The sequence below is a fragment of the Ictidomys tridecemlineatus genome, chromosome 10 (assembly GCF_052094955.1).
Source record: "Ictidomys tridecemlineatus isolate mIctTri1 chromosome 10, mIctTri1.hap1, whole genome shotgun sequence".
Taxonomy (NCBI): Eukaryota; Metazoa; Chordata; class Mammalia; order Rodentia; family Sciuridae; genus Ictidomys; species Ictidomys tridecemlineatus.
The window spans coordinates 103,413,862-103,435,297 of NC_135486.1; the positions used below are offsets into that span (position 1 = coordinate 103,413,862).

A 21,436-nucleotide genomic window follows, 5' to 3' on the forward strand; every position below is an offset into this window, starting at 1 on the left:
AGAAACCAGTGTTCAGACTGCCTCCATGTAAGTCACAGGTGTTTGCATCTTTTTCATATTTCCCTTATTCCATTGACTGAAAAAGGAATTAGTAGGTTATTTTCATAATTTCTGAATGCCATATTATGGACATGGAAGGGGTATAATTAATAAAAGTAACACATTTTCCTTCCTGATACTATTATTCCTCTCCTTAGTATTTTACTAATCTTGGATTCTCTGATTTCTAAGATGGTTTGAACAGTTCTCAGAAAGTGATTGTGTCTATACATTTTTATTTAGTTTATATGTTCTGGGTGTAATTATGGCTTTGGGTTTACTCCTCTGTTACTTTGTTGATGTAATGATAGTTCTATAATTTTATGTGTGATGTTTGCAAAACATTCATTCCAGTCAAGTAGGTAAAATAAATGTTATTTTGGGGGCTGGGGATGTGGCTCAAGTGGTAGCATGCTCGCCTGGCATGCGCACAGCCCTGGGTTTGATCCTCAGCATCACATATAAATAAACATGTAGTGTCTGCCGAAAACTAAAAAATAAATATTAAAAAATTTTCTCTCTCTCTTTAAAAAAATAATTGTTATTTTTATATCTTTCAGCCATGACTTCTCATCATACTCAAGAATTTTCACCAGAGGAGGGCATAAAACATATATTTCAACATGTGGTAAAGGAAAAGAATGAAAATCATGACCTTGACTATATACAACTAAGGAAAATATGGGAAACTGTATGTGAGAATGAAAGTCAGAAATTACAATATAAGGGAAAAAACCTACTAGCCATAAATATTCATGATGAAAATTTCACTGTCAACAGACATCAAGAACATTTAATATCTCAGGAAATAATTCAACTTATGCCAGTTATTTTTCAGGAGCTATGTATGTCTTTAAGAATGAATCCACAGCAATTTTTGAAGCATATAATTTTTCATAATGAAAATATGGAAGATTTAAAAAGACATCTAGTGTATGCTTCAATTTTTAATTTGATCATTATCAAAGGTAGTGTTGAGTTAAATGTCCAGTCAAACATTTTCAGAGACAAGAGATTTAAAACTGAAGGACAAGTTTTTAAAAGTTTTACAAAATGCCCAATATTCTGCAATGAACAAATAATTTCTCCTTGTACCCCAGTGTGCTATTTTAACAACTGTGAAAAGGTCCACAGTTATCCATTATTGCTTAATAAAAATCCAGATACAGGTTTGTGGAAATTATGCTTCATCAATAATGAAACAGATGGTGCTTTTAGCCAGGTCTCTGCCCTAAATAGTTATCACTGTGTTCATATTGTTCATGAAAAATATGAGTATAGAGACACTCATAAAAACTATAGCATTGATTGCAATCTGAGAAAAAATAAATACACCCAGTTTTCAAAGAACCTTTCCAAAGATGAAAAATGTTGGAAAGTCTTATTTCAATGCCCCAAACTTATTATCCAGACAAATATTTATAGGCAAGACAAGTCCTGCAAGTGTAACTTATGTGAAAGAGCTCTTAATGAAATTGCAAACCTTACCCAATACCAGAGAATTCATATTGAGAGAGATCCCAATATGTTCAAACAATGTACGACAGCACTTGATTGTTCAAACCTTTCTAAACAACACCAATATTATTGTAGCAATAAGCCCTGCAAATTTCAAGAGTTTCACAATACTGTTAATCAAATGTCACTCCCTGTTATGCATCAGACAATTCATACTCAAGAGAAGGCCTGCAAATGTAAAGAATGTGTCAAAGCCATTAGCCATTTCTCAACCCTTTCTGAACATCTGACTTGGAAGAACAGTGACAAACTCTACAAATGTAAAGAATGTGACAAAGTTGTTTATCAAAGCTCACTTGATACTAAACACCAGAGAATTCATCCTGGAGAGCGAGACTACTGTTGTAAAGGATCTGAGAAATCCAAATCCTTAAAGAATTCTTCAAACCCTTCTCAATATCAAAAGAGTGATAGTGAAAATAAGTCCTACAAATGTAAAGAATGCAACAAAACCTTTAATAAAATCCAAAATCTTACTCGTCACCAAAAAATTCATACTGGACAGATGCGCTACAAATGTAAAGAATGTGAGAAAGATTTTTATCAAAAATCACACCTTGTTGATCACCAGAGAAGTCATACTGGAGAAAAGCCCTACAGATGTGAAGAATGTGGCAGAGCTTTTTATCGAAGGTCACACCTTATTAGCCACCAGAGAATTCATACTGGAGAGAAGCCTTACAAATGTGAAGAATGTGACAAAGCTTTTTATCGAAGGTCACATCTTACTTACCATCAGAAAATTCATACTGGAAAGAAGTCCTACAAATGTGAAGAATGGTGCAGAACGTTTAATGAAAAAACATCACTTACTAAACACCAGACTCTGAATTCTGGAGAGAAGCCCTACAAATGTTTAGAATGTGATAGAGCTTTTTTTCAAAGATTACACCTTGTCAGCCACCAGAGAATTCATACTGGAGAGAAGCCCTACAAATGTGAAGAATGTGAAAAAGCTTTTTATCGACGGTCACACCTTGTTAGCCACCAGAGAACTCATACTGGAGAGAAGCCCTACAGAGGTGAACAATGTGGCAAAGCTTTTAATGAAAGAATATTACTCACTCAACATCAGAATATCCACACTGGAGAGAAGCCATACAAATGTGAACAATGTGGCAAATCTTTTTATCGACAATCACACCTTATTAGACACCAGAGAATTCATACAGGAGAAAAGCCATACAAATGTGAAGAATGTGCCAAAGCTTTTTATCAAAGATCACACCTTGTTAACCACCAGAGAATTCACACTGGAGAGAAGCCCTACAAATGTTTAGAATGTGATAGAGCTTTTTTTCAAAGATCACACCTTGTCAGCCACCAGAGAATTCATACTGGAGAGAAGCCCTACAAATGTGAAGAATGTGAAAAAGCTTTTTATCGACGGTCACACCTTGTTAGCCACCAGAGAACTCATACTGGAGAGAAGCCCTACAGATGTGAACAATGTGGCAAAGCTTTTAATGAAAGAATATTACTCACTCAACATCAGAATATCCACACTGGAGAGAAGCCATACAAATGTGAACAATGTGGCAAATCTTTTTATCGACAATCACACCTTATTAGACACCAGAGAATTCATACAGGAGAAAAGCCATACAAATGTGAAGAATGTGCCAAAGCTTTTTATCAAAGATCACACCTTGTTAACCACCAGAGAATTCACACTGGAGAGAAGCCCTACAAATGTGAAGAATGTGGCAAAGCTTTTACTCAAAAATCACACTTTAGATGCCATCATAGAATTCATAGTGGAGAGAATCCCTACAAATGTGAAAAGTGTGATGAAGCTTTTATTGAAACAAAATCACTTACTCAACATCAGAGTATTCATAGAGGAGAGAAGTCCTACAAATGTGAAGAATGTGGCAAAGCTTTTTATCGACAATCACACCTTATTTGCCACCAGAGAATCCATACTGGAGAGAAGCCCTACAAATGTGAAGAATGTGGAAAAGCTTTTTATCGAAGATCACACCTTGTTTATCACCAGAGAACTCATACTGGAAATAAGCCCTACAAATGTGAACAATGTGACAAAGCTTTTTATCAAAGATCACACCTTGTTGGTCACCAGGTAATTCATACTGGAGAGAAGCCCTACAAATGTGAACAATGTGGCAAAGCTTTTTATCGAAGATCACACCTTATTAGCCACCAGAGAATTCATACTGGAAAGAAGCCCTACAAATGTGAAGAAGGGTGCAGAACTTTTAATGAGAGAACATCACTCACTCAACACCAGACTATGCATCCTGGAGAGAAGCCCTACAAATGCAAAGAATGTGACAAAGCTTTCTTTCAAAGATCACACCTTGTTAGCCACCAGAGGATTCATACTGGAGAGAAGCCCTACAAATGTGAACAATGTGGCAAAGCTTTTTATCGACGATCACACCTTATTAGCCACCAAATAATTCATACAGGAGAAAAGCCCTACAAATGTGAACAATGTTGCAAAGCTTTTTATCGAAAATCATACCTTATTTGCCACCAGAGAATTCATACTGGAGAGAAGCCTTACAAGTGTGGAGAATGTGACAAAGCTTTTATTGAAAGAAAATCACTTACTCAACATCAGAGTATTCATACTGGAAATAAACCATACAAATGTGAAGAATGTGACAAAGCTTTCATTCAAAGAGCTCACCTTGTTAGCCACCAGAAAATTCATACTGGAGAGAAGCCTTATAAATGTGAAGAATGTGGCAAAGCTTTTTATCAAAAATCAAACCTTTGTAGTCACCAGAGAATTCATACTGGAAAGAAACCCTACAAATGTGAGGAATGTGGCAAAGCTTTTTATCAAAGATCACACCTTGTTTACCACCAGAGAATTCATACTGGAGTGAAGCCATACAAATGTGAGGAATGTGGCAAAGCTTTTCATCGAAGATCACATGTTACTAGCCACCAAAGAGTACATAAAGGAGGAAAGTCCTGCAAATTGAAGAATGTTGAAAAGCTTTAAATGAAAGAGTATCACATACTCTACACCAGAGTATCCATACTAAGCAGGAGCCCTACAAATGTGAAAATGTAAGAAACAGTTTTATCACAGATCACACCTTTTTAATCACCAGAGAATCTTGCTGGAGAAAAGGCCTAGACGTGGAGAATGTGGAAAAGCCTTTTATTGAAGATCACACCTTATTTGCCATCAGATAATTCATGCTATAGACAAGCCATAAAAATATAAAGAATATGGCAAAGCTTTTTGATGAAGATCACACCTTATTTGCTACCAGAATTCATATTGGAGAAAAGCTCTACAATGTGAAGACTATGGCAGAGCCTTTTTATCAAAGATCACACATTATTTCCACCAGAGTATCATAATGGAGAGAAACCCTGCAAATGTAAAGAATGCAACAAAGCTTTTATTTGATCACCACAGTATTTGTGCTGGAGGGAAGCCCTACATATGAGAACAACATGGCACAGCTTTTAATCAAATATTAGAGGTTCTTGATATGAAGAGAAACTCTACTAATTAGTGTATTGTACCAATTATTTTAGGAATGGTTCAACCCGTATTCCACACCATAAGAATCATAGCAGAGAGAAATTATTCAAATGTAAAAAAAATGTGACCATCTCCCAACAATCACAATTTACTAAGCAACTGAGAATACATACTTGTGAAAAAAAGTATAAGTGAAAAATGATTGCAAATCTCATAGCTAATCTCAAACATTACTAAAGACTGGAAATTCATATTTTGTAAATTAAAATACTGTTTCCAAGCCTTTATTCAAATCTTCAATTTTCTTAAGCATCTAAAACCTAATACCTGTAGTGAAGGTGGCACAGCATTTTTCTAAAATATATTCCTTAGATAGCATCAAAGTATTTACAAATAATTAACAAGAAGTATTTTTTAAAAGCATAATAAATTTTTCATCTTTACCTTGTATCTTGATGCATATGAGGATTGAAAACAAAGAAGTTATTTTAATAATCAAAATGGGCAATTGGCTTTAAGTTTGCTAAAAATTTATTAAACATCATTAGCTGAAGTGATAGAAATAATGAAATTCTCAAAAATACAGCATAGTGCATATACGTCATCTATAAGGATATAAAATTTTTATAAATGAAATATTACTTAGTGTTCCCACTTTGAAAACCAGGAAAAAAAACCCCCACAATTCTCACATAGTTGATTATATAATAATTCTGGGGGGTATTCTGTTTGTTTGTTTGTTTGAGATTTGAGCCTAAATTTTAATTCTTTAATTTTTGTTTTTTGTACTATAAATTGAACTCAAGGGAACTTAAGTACTGAACCACATACCCAGGCATTTTATTTTATTTTATTTTATTTATTATCTCCATAAGTTGCTTAGGAGCTTGCTAAGTTACTGAGGCTGACTTTGAACTTAGAATTCCTTCCTTCAGAATCACTGGGATTATATGCATGGGCCACCACATCCAGCTTACAGTGCATTTTTACAATTATTCACATTTTGTATGCAGTTTGTGAATAAATATAGTCAATGGTTGTTAATAGGTTAACACTGTCATGTATTTAATCATGTCATTATATCACAGATATTACACTATTCCACGTTATTAAAAATTCTCTATAACAGTAATACTGTTGCTTGATTCATGCTGTAACATCTCCATTAATTATTTTAAATATTTTAATCAAAGTTTAGTCTTTGAGTGACATTTTTTGCATTAGTTAGATCTTTATACATTTTAATTGTTTATATGCAACCAAAGCAATCTGGTAATTTTGAGACTTACTAGAGTGAACCTTATTAGTCAAGGTAACCACCTCCCCTAAAGACCACCTTGATCTGAGGGGACAGGTTTCCATGACTGAGGACAAAGAGGAACAACTGGAGTCACCATTCTTTTAACAAGGGCAATGCTGTTATCTTCACCCATGGAGAAAATTAATCCATATTTTCATATAATTTAATGTATGATAAAACACTTTTTTAAACTGATGCTTAACTAATGTGTTCTACTGTCTAAGTGTAATGACATCTCCTTCCTGAAAATTCACGACACCATAATAAATTTTACATGCTGGCCCCAAATTATCGACTCATTTTTTTGAAAGAGATTTTCAATTGTGACCTTATTTTAGTGCAGATAAACTTTATGCGCAAACTACTTTTCTGGTTTTTTGTCTGTGTTTGGGGATTTGGGGGTTTATATTATTTTAGTTTTGTTAGATGATTGATATTCAGGATATCCACATGCTAGACCAGTTAACCATTACTGAGCTATACCCTTAGCCTAGTGGCAACTACTCCAATTTAATTCACAGCAAGAAGTAGACCTGCTGAGTTTGGTAACCAGAACAGTCAGGTAAGCTCATGACTGCCAGGATAGAATCTGGGTTCTCTGACAATACAATGAGATCCCCAAGACTAGCATGACATGAGTGGTAGGTCTCATTCACTAGGGATAATATGGAATCACTGGAAGTACTCATTCTTCCTACAAGGCAAGAATATTTTCCTCTTCACTTAACAATAAGGAGGCAACAAGGCATCACTTACGTTTGGGAACCTGGAATAATCAGAGCCCACTCCATAATGAAATAAATGGACAGATATGTCAGAATTACTTTTTGCCTTGTGCACTTTAGGAGGAGAGTATCAGGACCTACTGTCATAAAGTCTTTCTGATACACTCCAACTATATTGAGAAATGATGAGGTAAAGGTAGACCTGCTTCGGCACCTTTAGCACATAAGCAAAGCAGCACTTTCAGCTGTTGTCACTGTTTTTTGCCTCCTTATACTGGGATTTGAGGCTAACATTCTGGCTAACGTGGTTGATTCCTGAGTACATTTTTCTAAACAATAGAAGACAGGCAAAAGCCAAAAGTTATCCTTTTAAATTAAATGAGGTATATGGAATAGGCAATTTTATGCATAGAAAAAAATAGAATGGTGGTTATAAAAAACTGGGGGAAGAGAGAGATTAGGAGTTAGTGTTTATATCTTGCTAGGTTTCCATTTGGGGTGATTAAAAACTTCTGGATGGTGGTTATGCAATGACGTAAATGTGCTTACTGCCATTTATTATATTCATTGTGGTTAAAACTTAAAATGACTAAAAGGGCAGTTTGAGGCATAACAGCAGATACCTTTAATCTCAATAACTCAGGAGTCTGAAACAGGAGCATCTCATGTGCAAGGCTAGCCAGCCAGGGTGTCGAACAGGGACACTACCTTAAAACTAAAAAAAAAAAAAAAAAAAGTATAGGGATGAAATTCAGTGGCAGGTTGTCCCGTGGTTAAATTCCCAGGATCCTAGACACACAAATACACACAATATGCTTAACAGTCAAAATTTTAAATTATTGTCATGATACTGTAAAATGATCACAGGGTCTTGTTCATGCTTTCCAAGCACTGTCACTCATTTTATTTTTGAAATGGTGTCTTGATAAATTGCTGAGGCTGACCTTGAACTTGTAATTCTCCATTCTTAGCTCCTTAGTAGCTATGACTACAGGAATGTACCAGCTTGCCTAGTTCTGAACTGTATATTAAAAATGGTGAATATTTTTGTATATAAATTGTATAGTTTTAAAAAAAAGAAAGCATGGTTTTGTGTTGGGAGGGGACTGTAATCTATTCCATCAAAACTTTATGATTCATTCTGTCTTTTGATATAAGTATTTGTGTTCTTTTCAGTTTTTGTTTTTATTTTTGCTTTGGTTATTTGAAACAATTGTGAAGTAAACACAGATAAAAGTCAATTTAGGCATACTTGAGTGCCCCTGTGCCCTTGAGGAATCAGACATGCTATATCTCAGTGGACTGAGGTGGGGAGTATTGAGTCATGATACCAACAGATGGTGGATACATGAACCTTCTCTCTGCCTCAGGTGCTTTCTCACTTACGTGAAGGAACCTGTAAAATCTTTGCTTTTGTATTCTATTATTTAGTCAGCTGTCACTCCAATTAAAAATTAAATCTGCCCTATATTACCCTCAATCATCAACAAAAAGTGTAAGAAATTAGAAACTAGATCAGAGTCAGCAAACTTAGACCACTGTCTTTGTACTAGATGCACACATGCAATTAATTTGATAATAAGGAAGCCTTAGAATTGGTGCACACAATAAGCAGTGTTTTATCAAAATACTATCCTCTAGGACTGAGGGTGTAGTTCAGTGGAAGAGCACTTGCCTAGCATATGAAAGCACCTCAGTTTGATCCCAAATGCTCCCCCCAAACTGGAGAACAAAGCAGGTGTGTGGTCCCTCTCTCAGAGATGTCTCATATTCTATTCCTCATTTTGATTGTTTTTTCTGTACTAATAAACTGCTGTACTTTAACTAAACTTTGTGTCTTCTCTGAAAATCTCTTCTTCAAGAATATAAGAGCCAGGAAACACAATGTATCCCCTGATTCCTGGAATAACAGCCAAAAACCATAGTATTCCCTAATTTATTCATTTTTTATTTTTTTATTTTTTAATTGGTTGTTCAAAATATTACAAAGCTCTTGGCATATTTCATACATTAGATTCAAGTGGGTTATGAACTCCCATTTTTACCCCAATTACAGATTATAGAATCACATCGATTACACATCCACATTTTTACATGATGCCATATTAGTGACTGTTGTATTCTGTTACCTTTCCTATCCTCTATTATCCCCCCTCCCCTCCCCTCCCATCTACTCTCTCTACCCCATCTACTACAATTCACTTCTCTCCTTGTGTTTTTCACCATTCCCCTCACAACCTCTTATATATAATTTTGTGTAACAATGAGGGTCTCCTTCCATTTTCATGCAATTTCCCTTTTCTCTCCCTTTCCCTCCCACCTCATGTCTCTGTTTAATGTTAGTCTTTTCCTCCTGTTCTTCCTCCTGCTCTGATCTTAGTTGCTCTCATTATATCAAAGAAGACATTTGGTATTTGTTTTTTAGGGGTTGGCTAGCTTCACTTAGCATAATCTGCTCTAATGCCATCCATTTCCCTGTAAATTCCATGATTTTGTCATTTTTAGTGCTGCATAATACTCCATTGTGTATAAATGCCACATTTTTTTATTCATTCATCTATTGAAGGGCCTCTGAGTTGGTTCCACAGTCTAGCTATTGTGAATTGTGCTGCTATGAACATCGATGTGGCAGTATCCCTGTAGTACGCTCTTTTAAGGTCTTCAGGGAATAGTCCAAGAAGGGCAATAGCTGGGTCAAATGGTGGTTCCATTCCCAGCTTTCCCAGGAATCTCCATACTGCTTTCCCAATTGGCCACACCAATTTGCAGTCCCACCAGCAACGTACAAATGTACCCTTTTCTCCACATCCTCGCCAGCACTTGTTGTTTGACTTCATAGTGGCTGCCAATCTTACTGGAGTGAGATGGTATCTTAGGGTGGTTTTCATTTGCATTTCTCTGACTGCTAGAGATGGTGAGCATTTTTTCATGTACTTGTTGATTGATTGTATATCCTCCTCTGAGAAATGTCTGTTCAGGTCCTTGGCCCATTTGTTGATTGGGTTATTTGTTATCTTATTGTCTAATTTTTTGAGTTCTTTGTGTACTCTGGATATTAGGGCTCTATCTGAAGTGTGAGGAGTAAAAATTTGTTCCCATGCTCCCTATTTACCTCTCTTATTGTTTCTCTTGCTGAGAAAAAACTTTTTAGTTTAATTAAGTCCCATTTGTTGATTCTTGTTATTAACTTTTGTGCTATGGGTGTCCTATTGAAGAATTTGGAGCCCGACCCCACAATATGTAGATCGGAGCCAACTTTTTCTTCTATCAGATGCAGAGTCTCTGATTTGATATCAAGCTCCTTGATCCATTTTGAGTTAACTTTTGTGCATAGCAAGAGAAAGGGATTCAGATTCATTTTGTTGCATATGGATTTCCAGTTTTCCCAACACCATTTGTTGAAGATGCTATCCTTCCTCCATTACATGCTTTTAGCCCCTTTATCAAATATAAGATAGTTGTAACTTTGTGGATTGGTCTCTGTGTCCTCTATTCTGTACCATTTGTCCACCCGCCTGTTTTGGTACCAGTACCATGCTGTTTTTGTTACTATTGCTCTGTAGTATAGTTCGAAATCTGGTATCGCTATACCGCCTGACTCACACTTCCTGCTTAGAATTGCTTTTACTATTCTGGGTCTTTTGTTTTTCCATATGAATTTCATAATTGCTTTCTCTATTTCTACAAAAAATGCCCTTGGGATTTTGATTGGCATTGCATTAAACCTATAGAGAACTTTGGGTAATATCGCCATTTTGATGATGTTAGTTCTGCCTATCCATGAACAGGGTATATTTTTCCATCTTCTAAGGTCTTCTTCTATTTCTCTCTTTAGGGTTCTGTAGTTTTCATTGTATAAATCTTTCACGTCTTTTGTTACGTTGATTCCCAAGTATTTTATTTTTACTGAGGATATTGTGAATGGGGTGGTTGTCCTCATTTCCATTTCAGAGGATTTTTCACTGATATACAGGAATGCCTTTGATTTATGTGTGTTGATTTTATATCCTGCCACTTTGCTGAATTCATTTATTAACTCTAGTAGTTTCTTTGTAGACCCTTTTGGGTCTATTAGATATAGTATCATATCGTCTGCAAATAGTGATAATTTAAGTTCTTCTTATGTCTTTAATTTCTTTTGTCTGTCTAATTGCTATGGCTAGTATTTCAAGAACTAAATTGAATAAAAGTGGTGAGAGAGGGCATCCCTGTCTTGTTCCAGATTTTAGAGGGAATTCCTTCAGTTTTTCTCCATTCAGAATAATTCTAGCCTGAGGTTTAGCATATATAGCTTTTATGATGTTGAGGTAAGATCCTATTATCCCTAGTTTTTCTAGTATTTTGAACATAAAGGGATGTTGTACTTTGCCGAATGCTTTTGCTGCATCTATCGAGATGATCATGTGGTTCTTATCTTTAAATCTATTGATGTGGTGAATAACATTTATTGATTTCCGTATATTGAACCAGCCTTGCATCCCAGGGATGAATCCTACTTGATCATGGTGCCCTGTTTTTTTGATATGCTTTTGTATTCGATTCGCCAGGATTATTTTCTGGATTCAGGATCAGGGTGATGTTGGCCTCATAGAACGAAAAAGAAGGAGATCTTCCAAATTCAATTTCTTGAAATAACTTGAAAAATACTGGTATTAATTCTTCTTTGAAGGTTTTGTAAAACTTTGTTGTATATCCATCTGGTCCAAGGCTTTTCTTGGTTGGTAGGCTTTTGATGGCTTTTTAAATTTCCTCCTCTGTTATTGGTCTGTTTAAATTGTGTGTACTTTCCTGACTCAATCTGGGCAAATCATATGAGTTAAGAAATGTCTCCATATCTTCATTATCTTCTATTTTATTGGAATATAGGGTTTCAAAATAATTTCTAATTTTCTTCTGTATTTCTGTAGTGTCCGTTGTGATATTGCCTTTTTCATCCCGATGTTGGTAATTTGAGTTCTCTCTCTTCTTCTCTTCGTTAGCATGGCTAAGGGTCTGTCAATCTTATTTATTTTTTCGAAGAATCAACTTTTAGTTTTATCAATTTTTCCAATGGTTTTATTTTGTTTCAATTTTGTTGATTTCTGCTCTGATTTTAATTATTTCTTGCCTTCTGCTACATTTGCTGTTGTTTTGCTCTTCCTTTTCTAGGGTTTTGAGATGAAGTGTGAGTTCCCATTTATTTGTTGTTTTTTTCTTTTATTGAGGAATGAACTCTAGGCAATGAATTTCCCTCTTAAAACTGCTTTCATTGTGTCCCATAGATTCCGATATGTTGTGTCTGTATTTTAATTTATCTCTAAGAATTCTTCTGTAACCCATTGATCATTCAGTAACATATTGTTCATTTTCCAGGTGATGCAGGGTTTTTCCTTCCTTCTTTTATCATTGATTTCCAGTTTCATTCCATTATGATCAGATAAGATGCATGGTATTATCTCCACACCTTTATATTTACTAAGAGTTGCCCTATGGCATAATATATGGTCTATCTTTGAGAAGGATCCATGTGCTGCTGAGAAGAATGTGTATCCACTTGATGATGGTTGATATATTCTATATATGTAGGTTAAGTCTAGGTTATTAATTGTGTTATTGAGTTCTATAGTTTCTTTATTCAGCTTTTGTCTGGTGGATCTGTCCAATGGAGAGAGGGGTGTGTTGAAGTCACCAATAGTTATTGTGTTGTGGTCTATTTGACTCTTGAACTTGAGGAGAGTTTGTTTTATGAACCTTGCAGCACCATTGTTTGGTGCATATATATTGATAATTGTTATGTTTTGTTGGTGGATGGTTCCTTTTAACAGTATATAGTGGCCTTCTTTATCTATTTTGATTAACTTAGGTTTGAAGTTGTTTTTATTTGATATGGCTATGGCCACTCCTGCTTGCTTCCTAGGTCCATGTGAGTGGTATGATTTTTCCCAGCCTTTTACTTTAAACCTGTGTATGTCTTTTCCTATCATATGAGTCTCCTGAAGGCAGCATATTGTTGGATTTGTTTTTTTTAATCCAGGTTACTAGCCTCTGTCTCTTGATTTGTGAATTTAAGCCATTAACGTTTAAGGTTACTATTGATATATTGTTTGTGCTTCCAGTCATGCTTATTTATTTATTTATTTTAATACGGCTTGTTTTTCCTTTTTGGTTATATTTTTTGTTCTTCCCTTTACTGAGTTACCTCCCAGTGTTAGTTTTGGGTGCTGTTTTTCAATTCCTCTTCTTGTAGTGTTTTGCTCAAAATGCCTTGCAGTGCTGGTTTTCTGGCTGCGAATTCTTTTAACTTTTGTTTATTGTGAAATATTTTAATTTCATTGTCAAATCTGAAGCTTAATTTTGCTGGATACAGTATTCTTGGTTGGAATCTATTATTTTTCTGTGTTTGAAATACGTTGTTCCACGATCTTCTTGCTTTCAATGTCTGTGATGAAAAATCAGCTGTTAACCTAATTGGTTTACCCCTGAATGTAATCTGCCTTCTTTCTCTAGTAGCTTTTATTATTCTGTCCTTGTTCTGTATGTTGGATATCTTCATAATTATGTGTCTTGGAGTTGGCCTATTACGGTTTTGTATGTTTGGGGTCCTGTAGGCTTCCAGGATATGGCAATCCATTCCATCTTTCATATCTGGAAGTTTTCTAGGATTATTTCATTCAATAGATTTTTCATTACTTTGGTTTTAACCTCTATACCTTCTTCTATCCCGATGACTCTCAATTTGCTTTTTTTATAACATCCCATATCTCTTGGATAGATTGCTGGTGATTTCTTAGCATCCTTTCTGTGTTGACTATATTCTTTTCAAGTTGATACACTTTGACTTCATTATCTGATGTTCTGACTTCTATTTGATCGAGTCTATTTATAATATTCTCGTTTGAGTTTTTGATTTGGTTTATGGTTTCCTGCATTTCTAGGATTACTGTTTCATTTTTTTTAAATCTCTATCTCCTGGTATAGCTCGTTCTTTGCCATTTGAATTTGCCTATTTAATTCATTTTAAAAGTATACTTTCATTGTTTGGACTTGCTGTCTAATGTCTTCTCTAAGATCCCGTTCCATCTGAGTTAGGTATGCCTTGAGTTCTTTCTCTGTCCATTTTTTGAAGCCTCTAGGTTCTCCTGTGAATTTAAGTTGTCCTGCATTGTTTGTATTCCTTTTTGCCCTTGTTTTTTCATGGTGCTCATGTTGCTTCCCAACTCTGACTGCTGTGTTTCTGTTTTTTTCTTTAAATTTGTTTTTGTTCTTATAGTTCCAATATCTCTCCTTTGTGTTGGGAGACAATGTTTAGAGATGTTGGATTTAATTGATTTAAGGTAAATTCATTAGTTTCATTAGAGGCCTACAGAATTTGATGGCATGTATAGAATTGAGGTTTGAACTTAGGATTTTATGTTGAGGTCGGGCGCTTTGATGGTATGGAGGTTAGTATATGTTAGCTTCTTTGGGGGTGTTGCTCAAATGCAGGGGGATATTAACAAGAGAATAGACAGGAGTACTTGGGCGTAGTTAAGGGCTTAGGTGGACTATGGCCCTATTCGTAGTATTCATCTATTTGCATTTAGTATGCTGTACGTAATCTGGGTGGTCAAGCTTAAGAGGAAAGATGGGGAAAAGGTAAGGAAGCAAACCAAGAAAGAGAGAGGGAGAGAGGAAAGAGAGAAGAATAGAAAAGAAAAGGAAATGATAATAAAAAATAATAAAATGCAGTAAAATAAAAGTTACATTTAAAAATAATAGTATAATTGTAGAAAATAAAAATTAAGATTAAAAATTTAAAAAAAATTAAAAGAAAAAAGGGACACTGTTAGGCTTCTATTTTCTTTGCTTCCAGTAGGTGGTGCTGTGCCTTCTGGACCAAGATTTTGCCCTCCGGCTGTAGGAAACAATCCGTGTGAGGCCGCTCCCTCCTCCCCCGACTGGTGTCTCTCAAAACCTGTTAGCTTAGGTTTATTTCTGGTTTCTAGTCCCCTGGCTTCTCCTGTCAGCCAGGCCTTTCCCAGTGTGATACCTCTTGGCAGTTCAAACTACACTCTGTGCCTGCAGTTTCCTGGATGTGGAGCGCAGCTTTTGGGAACCGGCACCTTATTGTTTTGATTCCCTCTGCTAGCCCCTCCTCCGAGAGCTGGCGAAACAGGTTTCGATTCGCCGCTGGTGGGAGGGAGGAGTTGGAGGTCAGGTGCCTTTACCTTTCCCCCACGTCTCTACTCACGCTCACTCTGTTAATCATGCCCCTGGAAAGCTGGGGAAGGATTTTATATGATTTCCCCGCTGTATGGGAGATGGGCTAAATGTCACTGAGCTGTGATCAGTGGAAAACTGGCGATGGTGACGTCAACTCTCCGAGATGGTGGCCGCTGGCTTCCTTGGTGGTCTGACCGGTGTGGAGGACAAAATTGGACCGCTTCCTTCCCCGTCTCAAACCCAGAATTCATCATGGAGCACAGTGAGGGCACAGCTGGCAGGAGCCTGCAGAATCAGCAGTACCGTTTCTCTGCATTGCTAGGTCACCGTTTCTATGGATGCCATTTCCTAGCGTGCACCGCAGTCTCTAGCAGCGGGACGAGCTGGTGAATAAGCAGCTTGAATCTCCGGGCAGACAAATCACTCACGGTTGAGCCCCAGTAACCCATCCTCGGGCGATGGAAATCTTCCTCTAGGTTTCGGTGCACCTCAATTTTGCTGGAAATTCCTAACAAGATAGCTTTTGGCTGTTCTAACTCGTCATTCACCCATGCAGTGACGCGGTACATAGGGGTGATGCACTCCATTCGCTGCCATCTTCCCTGAACACATCTCCCTTATTTATTCATATGTTTAGTTTTGAGGCAGGGTATTGCTGATATGCCAAGACTGGCTTGAAACAGGAGAGTCTCCTGGATCAGCCTCTCAAATGCCTAACCTTCAGACATGTGCCACCAAACTTGTATTTTCATTTGTTTTTTGTTTTGTTTTTTGCCTATTTGAAAAAAATCATACCTTCTCCCCATTGATATATGTGGTACCAGAACCCAAAATATAAAAAACAATTTCAATGCTGAAGTCTTACTCTTGGTATATGAGGTATATGTAATGGGAGGAGATTTTAGAGACAGAGGAACATCAACTCAGAAAAAGTGGGATTTTTGGTGTGCATGACAGAAAAGAATAACATCATTTGTCTTTTCAGAGATTTGGAGAGATCTATTTTGAAATGCAGGTACATTTAAGGAAGAATATGGACATTTCCAGAGGGAGATAAAGCAAATCCTTGTCTGAGGTGTTGATATATAGAGAGGGACATTTAATTAGGCCTGGAATAGGGGTAGGGTCATAGCAGAGTTCTGTGATTTCACACCAGTTTTTCTAGGCTTGCTTATTTTTCTTGTATCAATTTAGTCATGTGCTCACAGTTTAACCAATGGCCTACAAATGTGGTCCACAAACCAATAAACCAGCATCAGTATCACTGGGTAGCTTGCTGGAAAGGCAACTTCTGGAGATTCACTCTGAATTCCAGCCTCAGAACCTATGTAGGAGGGGCCCACTCAGTGTGTCTTAATGAAGCCCTCAAGGCACATCTGCTGTGTGCTAAAGACTGAGCATCAAGTGTTTACATATGCACAATCCACTCACTGGCAATAGTACTCCATCTGGGCACATTTTAGAAATATAAAATCCCAGGATATACTCCAAATTCACTATATTAGAAGTTTCCAGGGAACTGAAGTTTGAGAGCTATGTTCTATATTGCCATGTCTGCATAATGTATTGAGGACATCTTAGGAAGTTTAGAAATGGGATAGCTTAATTGGAAAAGTGGTGAAATCATTTTAAAGCACCACAAACTGTTTAGTAACAGTGGCAGAGCTCAGAGTCCAGCACAGTAAAAAGAGGGCAACCTTCAGGGAAGACTCCAGTATAAACAACCTGAATTCTGGATGAATCCCCAGGAAAATGCATGTTGGAAAATTTGAGAAGCTGCAGCAATTTCTCCAAAGTGGAAAAGAATAAAAGAAAGAGGAAATGGATATCTTGTGCAAGCATGCAGCTGGAGATGATTAGAAAGTACTCCCTAGGACAATGTAGAAGCCCTTCCAATGGGGAAGGAACATGTGAAGGGTCAAGATGGATAGAGGTAGAGTAGATAGGTAGAGGTAGAGTAAATGCCTACACAGGCTAGTAACTCCTTGAATCCCCATTTCCTTCAAAACTTCCCTGTCACTATCTTGCAGGTACATAGGTATTCAGGGGATTTGAGGTGGGGCAGCAGCTGCTGGTGGAGCATGGAGGCTTGCTGGCAGAATGATGATGCAATGAGTTGTGGCCAGTTGAGAATTAGGCTTCCATTCCCCCAAATGTAGCCTATGGGCCACCACAACTGCAAGCTCTTCCTGAGCTTCCCAGTGGTACAACCCCTTCACACACTTACCAGTACCTCCTACATACTTGCTCAAGCCCAGACTCCTGGCCCACATTCACCAGGCACCTCAAGGACAGGGAATGTGAGCTACTTATGCCCATAAAGGGCACCTGAATGCTTCCCTTCCCCATCACAGGAGCATGCACCAAGATTCTGCCCATGCTGTGTAAAGTAGGTGGTGTCCCTGTGGGGCCAGGTGTGCTATTGCTATTCTCTCAGACACGCTATGTCTGCACATACTTAGTATTGTTCCCATTTCCCTAACCCCAGTAGGGCGCATCAGAATTTAGGGGATTCATGGTCATGCAGAGAGGTGGCAGAATTGAGAGGATGTTCTTTCCATTGTTGTTTTCTACCCTCCTACAAAGACTGCCACGTAATTTTACAAGTGGTTTCTCCAGCCTTAACCTTTCTTTTTGGCCTACACCCTGGGGGTTGTGGATCCCACTTGTTACCACATTTCAGGAGAGAAAATATGACATTTAGAGTGTGACAATTTTAAGGAGGCAGGACATCCTACTTTTTGACCCCAGATGTTGAATTGAATGATAAGAACTTTGCTTGTAGGAGGGAAAGATTTTAGCAAAGGGTAAATGAGGGCAATAGCAAGTAGAAGAAAGTTTCACGTGAGGGATTTTAAGGGCTATGGCAACTGCACATTAAATTGCATATAAATATGATAATTATTAGATTCATTTTTGCAGTGTTGGCAGATGGGTAATGATATCTGCTAACATTTGTTTTACCTCTTGCCAGAGAAGGCCTGGCATGTGACAAGACATTGGACAGGAGTCCTGAAACAGTCTGGTTTGACCTATCATTAATTTGCCATGTAAATTCCTTCAACTAGTTTCCTCCTCTCTAAAGTGAAAGGTAAGAATCAGGGGTAGGTGTTTTGAAAAGGAGACTGTCTTTGGGAGAGTAAGTGGAGGCAGATGTTGAGGTTGCCACCTCCAATTCTTGTGTTCTTGCTTGACAGGACTCCAGACAAGACATGGTGCTTACTAAAATAATAGCAAAGTTTATGGAAATGGATAGCAAATAGGAAAGAGGACACTCTCATGAGAGACAGTAGGTCCTCAGAAGGGAGAAAGATGATGTACCCCTCCTGTATGCTCATTTTATTGGGAGTCCCAAAGAAATTTGCAAAGATCCATTCAATTTCACCTATTGACTTTTGCTTGAAAGCAAGATGACATCAGGCTTTTAAGTTCTCATTGAGTATAATAAATGTCCAAGGTAACTTTAGGGTAACTTTGGCCCCATGCAAACCAATCCTAATTGGAACTTGTTCTTACATTTATCATGGTTAAGAAGAATTATCCTATTTCCCTGAGTTCTAGATTATCATCTATTTAAGGGTCAAAAATCTCCTCCTTCAAGATAACTTTATATTCTTTTTATCAGCCATTTGGGCCTGCATTTCTCCTGCAGATAATAAGTTGTTTGCTGAGAGAAGTAACATATCCTATTGGCTAAGCCAGGCAGGACAGAAGGTAAATTGCTTTTTAAAAGAAGGTGGTGTCAAAAGAGTGGACCCACTTAATAGAATTAGTCCCTTAACCACAAGTACCCATCAACCATCTCTGTTACCTATCAGCCAGGGCTGTTTTATTTTCATATTTACCTCTTTGAGTGCTGTTGGGCTGTCACCTTATCTATTCCAGTTGTCTGCATCTGCCTTTCTTACATTTGCACAAGGCTTTTTCTTCCTGGCACCAGAAGGTGCTTGACTCTCATGAAACTTATGATTTTTCCTTATTGTTCAAAAATTTTGAAATCTATACTGGGATGTGTTTGACTCGCTCAGGGTCACTTGTTAATCTAGTAATACTCTTCTACACTTCACACATCAAAAATAAATTTTTTTGAGTTCTAGGGATTGAACCCAGGCCCTTGCACATGTTAGTCAAGTGGTGTACCACTGAACAACATTTCCTTCCCTCATTCAAATTTTAATAGATTTCGGGTATCTGTAGATAAGCACAATGTGACCGACCATGGCACATCTGCTAGTTACAAGTAGGGAGCAGCTGTGCACAACCATTTACCTGTTTTACTTGACATTATAGAAATAAGGTGTCTGGTTTCTAGACTATTTCCTTTGCCAAAACTAAATATTTTTCTTGTAATACAAAGGCATTTTAATTTTAATTTCTTTGCTTGAAAACCTGTAAGAAAACAGGTTTCAGGAAACTTTTCATGTTGATAATTATTTTCAAATGATTACATGCTGGTTATGTTTTCTGATTGATGCACATTAGATGTAGTTTAAACTTCTATTTAGATGTTTATAAAGTGATTAGGAATGTATCTGACTAGATTATTGCAGAGGGAATTTTCAGTTTTCTTGCCACATTGTCTATCTCATTTATGTTGAAAAGCCTCTTAGTCTTAGCTTTGAAAATTACATCACAGAGGCAAGCTCAAGTAGCCTTCCATCATCCATCTACATGCTTCCCCATTCTCCCATTAATTTGGAGCCAAGTTCTGTTCAATCATAGATTATTGAAGAAAACCCAGTCTTTTGCACTCCAGGAGCCTAAGATCTATTTCTTTCGTTATTGGAAACACTGAGTTGGTTATTGCCACAATTCTGTGCCTCTAAAGACAAATCTGGGCTGCATCTGGGACCCATATTTCGTGCCATTAGTAACTAAAGGAAATTTATCATTTTGGTTAAGGAATTAACAGCTAGCAATAATAACTGTATTATATGGTGTTTTGTGCCACAGTCTGGCTGGGCACAATTCACGAGCCACTTATCAAGCAGAAACGAACTTTATTTTTAGAACACACACGCCACACCACACAAGCTCTTCAGGAATTCCCCTCAGAGCCCAACTGCCACCACCGGCTTCCCACAAGCCTCTCAACCCCCCCACTCCTCCTGCTCTTGAAGCCGATTGGCTGGGCTGCTTGGGTGGAGCCAAAAAAAGTCTCCCAGTGAGCAGCTCCATAGTCTGAAAGGGCAGGGAAACAGCCCAATGAGCATCACCGCAGAGGAGCCAATCAGCTGGCAGCTAGAAGTTTGCTGGGGCCGCTGTGAGCCAATCATCATCTGGCAGCTGGAAGTATGCTGGCAGCTGGAAGTTTGCTGGGGCCCCTTCGGCTGTGGCTCTCAACAGTTTTGTACCTGTAACTGGAAGTTTTTAGTAAATTTATTTTTATTTAATCTTCTTAGGATTTTAAATTTAAATGTCTTATACCCTTGCTCTGATCTTTTTTTTTTCTATTTATGGCCTTTCTCATAATACTTTTTCTATTTCTGACTTCCTTTTTCTGGCCTTTCCCATGGTACTCCCACATCCACCTTGTTGGTTCTCAAATCCTGAGACTTTCTTGAATTTATTCACATATTCTGCCATTCTTCCAGTGGCTTTCTATTAAAAGGACTGAGTGTCTGGGATTTCTTTTATCCTTTTGTTTCTTCTCCAGGTTAACCTGTGCATTATTGCCTTGAGTATTTAATGAGCCCTTCACATGTTCTGTGATGCCTTCTCATTTTCCTACTGGCTTTGCTATTTCTACCTTGTTATTTTGTCACAGGTCTGCAGTATGTACATTTTCTAGATCTTCCAAGCATGCATTTTTTAATTTATTTTTTTGACCCAGGGATTGAACTTAGAGGTACTTAACATTGAGCCACATTCCCAGTCCTTTTTTGTATTTTTTAAATTTTGTATTGGTTTTAATTAGTTATACATGACAGTAGAATGCATTTATGTATCTTGATATACATAGATGGGATACAATTTATCATTTTTCTGAGTGTACATGTTATAGAATCACATTGCTCATGCAGTCACATATATACATAAAGAAATAATGTCTACTATCTTTCCTATTCCCACATCTACTCTCCATTCCCCTCCATTCTCTTCCCTCTACCTAATCTAAGGTAACACTATTCTTCTCTAGTGCCCCCTGCCTTATTGTGAATTAGCATCCACGTATTAGAGAAAACATTTGACCTACGGTAT

The 21,436-nt window shown here is 37.3% G+C and overlaps 1 protein-coding gene across 1 annotated transcript; it reads left to right on the forward strand.

Annotated features, from left to right (window-relative positions):
- The first annotated feature begins 607 nt into the window (after nucleotides 1-607).
- Nucleotides 608-7,269, forward strand: LOC101968787 (uncharacterized). Its single transcript, XM_078023540.1, has one exon. It carries the CDS (start codon nucleotides 860-862, stop codon nucleotides 4,532-4,534), a length of 3,675 nt encoding a protein of 1,224 aa, XP_077879666.1. The 5' UTR covers nucleotides 608-859; the 3' UTR covers nucleotides 4,535-7,269.
- The last annotated feature ends 14,167 nt before the right edge of the window (nucleotides 7,270-21,436 follow it).